The following is a 10,519-nucleotide window of genomic DNA, read 5'->3' as shown; positions in this document are numbered from 1 at the left end:
TCCGTGTTGCCAGCTCTGCCAGTAATACACTGCGCTACAGTAATTTAAAAGTGATTGCAGTGCCAGTTTTGGCCACAATCTTACATACGGTTCCTTTAACTTACAAGTCTCCCGAGGAAGGATAACTCTTGGATACAGTATGTGTGTTAACACCATACCATTAGCTTACAACCACATACCACATAATTTCTAAACATACAGCACAATGCAGAGGCAGACTTCTGCCCGTGACCATCAAAATGCATCAACAAAACTGTAACATGAGTGTATCTTTACCTGGATGTACAACTTCCACACACAAACTGAACTACAGAAAAAAGGTAACAGTCAGACAAAGTGACACTCTACAAGTCATCAGCAGAAGGTCTAGAAACCAAGTTTATTTTATAAATATAAACATCTGGATAGGAGTGCAATCTATGAATGAGATTTCTGACATTTCAGCTGACATTCAAGTGTTTAGCCTCACCAATGCTAAAATCGGCACGAAACCATAGATGTTACCTATGTACACGTTGATGAACATTCATATTGCTTCGCACAGAAAATCTTTTGCCACATTGTAAACATTCATACGGTTTCTCCCCTGTATGTGTTCGTATATGTCTCTTCAAGTGGCTGCATGACCTAAACCGCTTTTTACACATTGTACAAGCATACGGTTTCTCCTTCGTGTGGACTCTCCTGTGTACAGCCAGGCGGCCTGACATTGTGTAACTTTTCCCACAGAACTCACACGTGTATGGCCGCTCTCCTGTGTGGCGCCGCGTATGAACTAGCAATGCCCCCGAGACAGGAAAACCCTTGCCACAGACAGAACACAGGTAAGGTCTCTCACCCGTGTGTAATCGCTCATGAGCGACCAAGTTCGATTTCTGGACAAACCTCTTCCCACAGACTGGGCAGCCGTAGGGTCGTTCCCCGGTGTGGACGCGCAAGTGGCACTCCAGAACGTTCTTCACTCTAAATGCCTTCCCACAGTATGAGCAGAGGTGGGGCCGTTCTCCTGAGTGAATGGTTTGATGCTTAGTAAGAGCCCATTTCCAAATGAAGGTTTTGCCACATTCGGAGCACGTATGCCGAAGTGGCCCACTCGTGGTTGCGCTGTTTGACTGAGGTGTCAACATTTTTGCACCAACCCGACTCTCTTCTTTTCTCTCTTCTGCATGTTTTTTCTTGTGTCTACTGAGACCTGATTTTGAAAAGAATGCTTTGCCACATTCAGTACATTTATGCTGTAGCCGACTAGTGGCTGTGTTGTTTAGTTTAGGAATCAACATCCTGCTGACAATTACACTCTTTTGGGGTGCTTTCTTTTCTTCTGCATGGGTTTGCTTGTGTTTATCCACACTTGCTGAGCCGCCAGCCTTGCTGACTGACTGGGATCCCTCCTCCATGCTGTCTTGTGGTGGGGGAAGCCCAGGTCCTTCTCCTGAGGGTGTCGGGACTTTTTGCTTACGTCTGTTGCTACCCGGTCTCTCAGCACTGTGCGATCTCATATGTTGCCTCAGATGTGTGCTCCGAGAGAACCTCCTCCCACAGTCTAAGCAGCCATAGGGTCGTTCCCCTGTATGAATACGTATGTGGTCCTTCAAATGGGTTGTGCATTTAAATCTCTTACCACAGTGAGTGCAAAGGTGGGGCCTGTCTCCAGGGTAACCAGTCTGATTTTTGGTAAGACTTGATTTTGAAAAAGCATTCCCAAGTTCTGCGCATGCCTGCTGTACTAGCTGATTCGCAGAGTCATCGGCTGTGCTGACTGACTGGGATCCCTCCGCGATCAAGCTGTCTTGTGGTGGGGGTACCCCAGGACCTTGCCCTGATGATGGCAGATCTTCTTGCTCACTCCTTTCGCTTACTGGGTTCTCAAACTCACTCGAGTGACCTGCAGGTTAAAAATCATGTTAGACTTGCATTGATAATTCATAATTTTGACCATGGTACATATACAATGTACATAAAACACTTGTTATACACAGCATATTTCAAGAATGATGACTTTAGACCTGGGTTAATCATCAGGAAGCCTTTTCCTCACCATTCTTCACTCTGAAATGGGTTTCATCCCTGTTTCTCTGCTTGCCTTGATCAGTGTCTCTCTGAGGATCGAGCACATCCACATTCCCATGTCCATCTCCATCATTCATGTCTCCATGTTGGGCTTCTTCATTAATGTCTCCATGTCCAACTGCTTCATTCCTTGAAGCTTGGGTTACATGGGCAGTTGACACACATTTCACTGCTTGATCACAGCGACTAAGGACTGTTTTCACAGAAAATGAGACCGACAATGTGGAGAGAATAGTGTTGGCCAAGATGGGTGATGATGAGGATCCTGGAAAACACCACCAGAAAATGAGATTTAATCACCACACTGGCTTTACCCTGCCCCACACAAATATACTTTATTGGGAAACATATTATCAATTGCTACCTATTTTAGACATTCAGGGCTCTAATTTAAATACTGGGCAAAGTTGAGAGTCTAAAATCTAAGTAAAACTAACTAACTAAATTTAATAAAATGAGCAAAATATTCTATACAAACATCCGGGGGTTAGCTAAAAGCTCTCACGCGCCATAGTTCATGCATGCATGAATTTTGCACTTTTCCCTGGCATTTAAATTAGGATTCACATTGTTAAACCAAAGTCGTTTTAGGCAAGTCCCTCCACTCGGCAGCCATATTGTAACGTTTTTTGGGCATTTATCGGGCATCTATTTCGGCAGAAATCCACGTGCGCAATGCGTCACAACACCATCATTGCTTCAGCAGCGAGATCACAACACATAATTGGCATGATGTATTCACATGATGTATTCACAACACACTACATGATTGGCGCAATATATTCACATGTCGACTTTTTGCCACGGAAGGGGCGGCCATAATTGGCGTTACAAACTAACCCCATCCATTTCTATGAGGAGGATTTTTTGAGTGTTGTGTCAACTCATTAGAAAGTCTCGGTTAAACTACACAACACATCTACTTAGGCAAATTGCAAGCATAATTAGACTTAAACATTATTGCTTCAATTTGTCCTATTTCATGAATGTTCATGTTGTTGTATTGCATTTGCTCTTTTGTATGTGCATGCTATGCATTGATACATTAAGCTGACCTGGGTCCAGGTGTCCAAAATGTTTGAAGTGCAGCAACAACGTTTGAACTTCTTTTGGGTCATTGACCATTTCTAAAGAATCCTCCAAGAGTAAGGGGTCTTCATCAAACCAAGAGGAAGCCTGTAAGGGGTTAATTAGTTTTAAAGCGACATTCTGCATTGTGTGACTTCCTGTGAAACAAAGAAATGTACACACAGCATTTCAGACTGACTGTGGGAGTCAATCACTGGGAGGCTGTGAATGGAAATGTGCAGAAATCTACCAAAAACATGGTAGATCACATTTCAGATCAAAACACATATGTTTTGTATCACATCATGTCAGGACTTGAACATGTAGGCTACCCTTGAATTTATCAGTCCATTTCTAATTACAAGAAGTGATATTTGATTCATAAAGATTTTCTTGTAATATAAAGATTTCTCGAAATAAAAATGAATATTCAAAAATTACACACCTGATGGAAGCTAGGCACTGGCATTACCAATTCCAGTCTGCAAAGGAATTCCCAGACAAGTAATTGAAGTGCTGTGTCATATTTGGGACCATAATGCAATGGGTAAATGTCCTGAAACAAGACAAAGAAGGGAGAAAAATATTTTGTGCCACATGCCAAGGCAATTTACATTCAAATTACCTGCTTTTACAGAATCACTTCCCTACAGGTATAGTCAAAATTCATTCATTCATTCTGTTGGTGTTTTTTATTTGTACCATCAGTACTCAGTGACCTCAAGAAACGGAGATCTACAGTATGTGAAAAACCGCCGGAATTCTCCTATTGTGCGGATGATAGTGTTTCTAAGGGCGCCAACTTGTGAGTTCCCTACTTTTCGACCAAAATTCTATGACGTCTTTTTATGCCCCTTACGTAGTTTATCTTATTTGATTCCCTCCATTTCGTTTTCTTATTGCCATTATTATCGGAAATTTTCATGAAGGTGACAGGTGTCAGATGGCTGTGGCCAATTTACATTGTGAGTCTCACCTGGAAGAAATGCTTCTTGTATGTGGAATTCCGCAGAAGCGTTTGGATGAGATCCAGAAAGTTCCTCACAGCAACTTCAATGGTTTGATCTCCAATCTTTTCAAATGCAAAATTAGGATTACGTATATAAAAAAAAAATAGATCTGACAAAATAGATAATGAAAGTCAGCAGCATGAATGTCCCTGTGGAATTATCAGCTTACCTCATCAATGGAGACGGATTTAGCAATGCTAGAGACTCTTTCCAGGTGTGGCTGCATTATCTGCAGAGTTACTGATGGCTGATCGTGGCATAACTCTAGAATAAACTACACAAACATGCATGAGTGTAAACAAAACTAAAGCAATACTTATCTTCAACACTACAAGCCTGGGATGTTGTGCTCGCTCTCACCCTCGCTCTCAGGCCAAAGAGTAGTTCAACCCTCTCCTTAGCACTCAGTAAGTCTGGGACTATCTCCAGAACAATTGCGACAAACTCCTCCAGCCTGGTGTAGTACTTGACTAGGCGCTGCTCTGCCACCCGCCACAGGAATGCTGACAGTAGCCTCAGTGGTGGGACCCAGAGGCGCAAGGATGATAAAGGAACTTCAACCAAGTAAACAAAAGACATCAGGGTTAGAATTAGGCTACTGTTGGGAGGGAAATGTCATGCTGTAGGCCATGTTCAGACAGTCATGTTGCTGTGAGATTTAAAATTTGGGTTGCTCACAGCTCCACATATTTTCAGATAGACTAATTCATGTTTCTTAAGCCAAGCACTTAGAATAACCAGTCTCATATTTATTTGTTTCTCAGTGTTTTTTATGCCTTGAGGAAGGATTGGTTTTGAAATCATACTAAATAAACCAATTGATGAAACTGTAAATATATGCTCAAAAGATGGCCAAAAGGTTACAACGAGATGCTCGAAAGGTCGCAGTGATACTTCTTTATAGCACAGTGTATTTTCACACATGATTATTTCAAAATCCAACCTTTCAAAGAAGAATAGCCTATGCCCTATGCCTATAGCATAGCTAAGGTAGTTTGGTAGTCTACTATTACTGTTGCCTCGCGATGGCAGGACCTACAGATTGGCTTTTTGGACAACTCTGGCCACATTATCAATCAGTCTATGTTATCTTAGAACATCAAAAGCTCGACATTTTCTACCTCCGCCTGATATCACCATTGACTTGAATTGAGATGAGGCGACCAGAAAACCATGAACGTTTTTAAACGTTGTCATGTTTTTGTTCCGCTCAGTGCACTGAATGGCCATTTATTTTAGGCCTACTGTCTATGATGGCCATTGAACTGCTCGTTTAAAAAAAAAAATAAAAAAAAAAAACTGTCAGTCAACACACATCTGGTTAGGCTACGACTAGTAGGCTACTTAAGGCTACTTGTGGCTAAAAAGCACAGATGTTTGTAAGACAAACAAACCTTTGGCACGCTTTCGATACGCCGACATTGAGAATTAAATTAAACGTTAAAGTGTGTGGAAAAACTTGTGGTCGGAAAATCCAGGAAAATACAATGACATTATCATTGAAGTCTGCAAACAGTTTCCACTCTATTATGTCTATGGTTTCCAACCAGTGTAGGCAGTTCCGGGTCAGTACAGCCGTCATAAGTAAAGTCTTTGCCAGCCGTCATAAGTAAAGTCTTTTCATCATCTAAGCAGGCCACCGATGTTGAAGGAAAATATTTTTAAATATGTTTTAAACCACTTTAATAAAAAAAAAAAAAAAACAGCACAGCACTACAAATAGGGGTCAAATAGCCTACTCTTTCTTGATTTGCCCTAAGATGCTTTGAGTAGGCCTATTTCACTAGCGTTGTCAAACACTTCTCTTCATCAATGTGTACTTGAATTAGGTCCGTGGCACTCCAGGCATCTCTTTTATATAGTCTAGGCCTAGGTCTACTCACATAGGTTAGGACATTTGATCATTAATTGTTAGACCCAACTAAAGACTTTTTTCCTAAAATCAGTCCTGAAGGGATACACAGAAAACATAGCGAGGCCTATTTGTATAAGACTGAAGTTCTCTCAAAACACCTGCAGGCTGCATTGCCTGCGTGAAGCTGGCCCCCCATGTTATTCAAAAATGATTAAAAACACTGCTATTCGTTTGTGCCGGTTTGTGCTGTAAAAATGATCGTTTGTACTGTTAAGGGTTTTAAGTAATTAAACTTTACATTTTTTGGCCAGTAACGTCACTCAGCCCCCCATACTTGTCCAAATTTTCCCAAAATAGTCTCAATCGTTTGTGCTACGTTTGTGCTCATTTGTGCCGTTAAAAGTAACATTTGTTCTACTATGTTTTTAAAGATATTCCACGTTATTTGTTACACGTGTGACGTCACCCAGCCCCCCATCAATGTCCAAATACAAGGATACAAGGAAGTTTATTGTCACATGCATATAGTTACTGGAAGTAAGAAATGCAGTGAAATTATGTCTGGTGTCAGCCTATTTGTGCATTAATGGGGGGGTTAAAAAGTTCAGTAGAAGAGGGGTTTAGTAGATTAAGTGGCAAGGGCTGCATAAGAAAGGTGGGGGAGGATTGGGATGGGGGGGGGGGCACCAACAAGGAGCACCCAAGAGCAACAGGGGCAAGGAAAAACTCCCTTACCAAGGAAGAAACCTTGGGCAGATCCACAGCTCAAGGGGTTAACACAACTGCCAGGGGTCTTGGTGTGTGTGTTGGGGGGATGACAGGGGAGATGGGATAGTGTGCTGTGTATGTGGGGAGAGGGCAGTGTGCAATATGTGTGTTGGAGAAGCTTCCTCATGAGACGTGCTGTGTATTGGGGGGGGGGGGGGGGGGGGGGGGGGCAGTGTGCTGTAGGTATGTTGGGGATGTGTGTTGGAGAAGCTTCTTGATGAAATAATGTGCTGTGTATGTAGGGGAGAGGGGGGGGCAGTGTACTGCAAGTATGGCGAAGGGACTTACTATTGCAAGCAGAGTACTGTATGTATGATGTATGTGAGTGATGACAGTGAATATGTGTGTGTGGGCGGGAGGGGAGTGGAGCTGTGACTGTGTGTGTGTGTGTGTGTGTGAGTAGTGTGTCTGTGGGTAGGTGGGGGCAGTGTGCTGTAAGTATGTAGAGGATATGTGTTGGAGAAGATCCTGAAGACAATGTGCTGTGTATGTAGGGAGGGGGGGGCAGTGTGCAGCAAGTAGAGGAGGCTTACTGTAGCAAGCAGTCCCAAATGGTCTTCCCAAAATGGTCTCAATCATTTGTGCTAGGTTTGTGCTGATTTGTGCCGTTAAAAGAAACATTTGTGCTACTATGTTTTCTAAGTTATTATGGTTTATGTATTACTCGTGTGACGTCACCAGCCCCCCATCAATGTCCAAAACTCACCAAAATAGTCTCAATCGTTTGTGCTATGTTTGTGCTGATTTGTGCCGTTAAAAATAACATTTGTGTAGCTATGTTTTTTAAGTTAAAGGAATTATCCGAAGTAAAATGCACTTTAGATCGATTTACGGATGATTGGGGATACATTGAGTTGACATCAAAATCATGTCATTCGGATGTGTTTTGAGAAAGTTCGATTGTACCGTTTTCAGTCAAAACTCGTAGCCTGGAAGTGAGCAGGGCATATCAATTTCGCCGCTACAAAACCTCTTCTACAGTTCCAAACAACATAACACTTACGTGGTAGTGAGTAGAGGGTCCCTAAAGCCAAACCGAAGTATCCCGAGGTCTTTATGTGGTCGGATAGAGAGTCCAGAATGAATTTCATCAAGCCAGTACCTTTCCGGAAATGTTGCCATCTTTGCTGCCATCTTAAGGTGAAAGTCCGTAGGAGTCGATTGCTGAGTGTGTTGTAACACGCTCTGGAAATTCACAATTTCGTCGCCGTTTAAAAAAAAAAAAACATGGTCCAGTCCATACAACTTCATTTCAATTTCGAAAGAAATACTGGACTATGTTTTTTTTTTTTTTTTAAACGGCGACGAAATTGTGAATTTCCAGAGCGTGTTACAACACGTGAACAGTGTTTATACTGGATCTGTGTTTCCATATTTAATATGTTTACTACACGTGTTTCAGCACTGCATTTCGGTCGTTGCTTTTACCTTACCATTACTTTACGCATGGCAGTTACCACTAACCTGACCCTCGCCAGATGAATTTCGTTCCGCTTAGCTCCGCCTAGCTTCACTCATATCCACCAGCCTACTTCCAAAACTCCAAAGCTGCTTGCTGTCAGATTTGGTTCCGAGGGCACAAGTTCAGTGTATCAACCATAGATATATATACTGACTAGATGTCGCCTTGACTACTGCTGTTCATTGGAACGAATGCGTCAATGGAGACGCCATCTTGCCACGGTGATCCACTCCTCTATAATGCATTAGCGTGAATCTAGGCAAAGATCTAACGAAAATAAAATCACCATAAATCGTCAAAATCTCAAGCAACTATCTAGTTTTTTGGGTTGTTCCAACTGACAGGCATGTGTTTATGGTCGTGTCTAGAGAAAACTAAGCTTTTGACGATAACAAAGATACAAAGATTACATTTGCTGCCAGGGCTAGTCTAGCTACTCTCTGTTGACTTGTGAGCTTTAGAAATCGAAACTAAATCTGGCATTGAAATCGTGTATAGAGTCGTTTGTTGGGCTTAACATAATGATTGATGGCAGAGTTGCAACGGTTTGGCTTGAATTCCCTGCTACTTGAAAACAAATATCCTATTGCGTCCTATTGCGTGCAGAGGGAATTTGAAAGACAACTGATTATCCCGACCCTCGGACTGAGCACTGCGAACGGTGAGTGCCCAGAACCTACATTATAATGTGGGTCTGGCTCGCCAGGCTACCATAGACTCCCATTCATTCTGCACTAGCTATCGGCGGCCCCTAGAGGAAAAATGAGTGAACTGCAACCAGGGGGATATTCCATCAACCTCGCTAATAAAGGCTGCGCTTAACAGAAATAGCCTGGCTTGAACTAGCGTAGACTTCCACTTGGGGCTGAAGCCGTTCCATTAACTCAAGTTAGCGGCATCTTGGTCTTGTTTATTCAAGCGAGGTTAAAGCATGGAGGTATTATATATAACTGGAGAGAGTGACTAAGTCCCGCCCCCATTCATTTCAATGGCCCATGCTAGGCTAGCTACTTCAGCCAAAAAAACATGAAATTGACCGCAGCCATCTTTACGAAAATGGCGTTTCATGGGTGTTCGTTTCCGGCACCAGCTAGAATTAGCCTATTAGATTCCACGTTACAGACGGAGACAACGTAAGGTACAACGGTATGTCGTTGATGAAGATTGGACATTCCCTCAGAGGAAAAGAAGTTGTTCGGGAACGCGCTTCACCTCGTTATAAGCGCAAATTCATTTAATTGGTTGGGATAACATTTTGGGAATGGTGGTAAAGTTTGCCCTGTCTCTGAAGTCCTAGGTTATTTAATGTGATGTTCATATGTGATAATAAACGATGCGAATCAATATTGTGTCACTTTAGGCTTCACAAATAATGATCGATCCCTAAATACTATTTGGACAGGTTGTAGGCCTATTACGCAATAGGCTATCCAACGAAAATGACTATTAATTAAGTAGACATGGTATGTAAGAAACGTGTGGATAGCTGGGATTTTTGCTGCACCCAGTGTGAATTTGCAGCTTGTTAAGCCTAGGCTACATTTGCAGGCAGACGAAAAGAAGCCAACGCAAGTTAAACTTCCGATAGAAGCGCACATCCCTCGGGTATTGTGGTTCGAGCAGGCATAGTCTGCAACTGTTGTTGGACATTTGGCTTTTGCCTCGACTGGCAGCCTGAACATTTAAATCAAATGCATAGCCTAATCATGTCAATGTTGCAAGAAAGCAAACGAAATAAGTCATTGACGTTTCGTTTTAAATCACTTGGGGAGACAGGTTATATGATCCAGACGTTGCGTTCTACAGAACTACAGCCTGTGCGTTTGAAAATAGTCTTCATACACAACGCAATGAGTAGGCTAATAATTGGATATAGGTCATTGCTATGCATCTGCCAAAGTGTATGGTCATAGTCAGTTACTTTTAGGTAATTACTTGGCACCCCGCATATACGGCAAATAATAGCCTAATATGACAACATTAACATTTTTCTTTTATTTACCACAAAGTCCGGTAAATACAGCCTAAACCATGTAGGCATTAAGTCAAGTATCAGTAGCTTAATCCAAGTAGTTAGTTGTTTTATTTGTCGTCTTCCAGAAATGCAAACCAACATGGACGCGCGAGGACGCTCGTGCCCAACACTAAACTCGTGCATGAGCTGTCATCTACCAATCACCATGTAAAAACTGGTGCCGGAAGTTGCAACCATATAACGCCATGTTTTCAAAAATGTCGGCGGCCAAATGCCATGCTAAGTGGCTAAAGCCAACCATAGATATATAC

General features: G+C 42.3%; 1 protein-coding gene across 2 annotated transcripts; it reads right to left on the bottom strand.

The window, feature by feature from the left end:
- Nucleotides 1-423: 423 nt before the first annotated feature.
- Nucleotides 424-5,670, bottom strand: LOC143140915 (uncharacterized). Of its 2 annotated transcripts, XM_076302075.1 has the most exons (8): nt 5,543-5,670; nt 4,509-4,702; nt 4,318-4,422; nt 4,115-4,210; nt 3,584-3,694; nt 3,126-3,246; nt 2,039-2,335; nt 424-1,885 (listed from the first exon to the last, which is right to left on the bottom strand). In XM_076302075.1, the coding sequence occupies exons 1-8, from the start codon at nt 5,568-5,570 to the stop codon at nt 501-503; spliced, it is 2,337 nt and encodes a 778-aa protein (XP_076158190.1). In that variant the 5' UTR covers nt 5,571-5,670; the 3' UTR covers nt 424-500. The 2 variants fall into 2 exon arrangements, with proteins under 2 accessions (XP_076158190.1, XP_076158197.1); XM_076302082.1 differs by having other exon boundaries at nt 1,812-2,335.
- Between the last annotated feature and the right edge of the window lie 4,849 nt (nt 5,671-10,519).

The sequence above is a fragment of the Alosa pseudoharengus genome, unplaced genomic scaffold (assembly GCF_046254945.1).
Source record: "Alosa pseudoharengus isolate Yale_2024_CS ecotype anadromous, Long Island Sound unplaced genomic scaffold, YU_APseudo_1.1 YU_APseudo_1.1_scf_10, whole genome shotgun sequence".
NCBI lineage: Eukaryota > Metazoa > Chordata > Actinopteri > Clupeiformes > Clupeidae > Alosa > Alosa pseudoharengus.
The sequence above is the reverse complement of the archived record's forward strand: the minus strand, read 5'-3'. Positions and strand labels throughout refer to the sequence as shown.

Bases quoted from the DNA above. Each gene is read 5' to 3' on its own strand.
- LOC143140915 (XM_076302075.1), bottom strand. From the start codon at position 5,570: ATGTCGGCGTATCGAAAGCGTGCCAAAG. The intron at 2,336-3,125 runs GTCAGCTTAATG...GGTGTTTTCCAG, and splicing joins TTTTGGACACCTGGACCCAG to GATCCTCATCATCACCCATC. The intron at 1,886-2,038 runs GTGAGGAAAAGG...TTTAACCTGCAG, and splicing joins CCATTTCAGAGTGAAGAATG to GTCACTCGAGTGAGTTTGAG.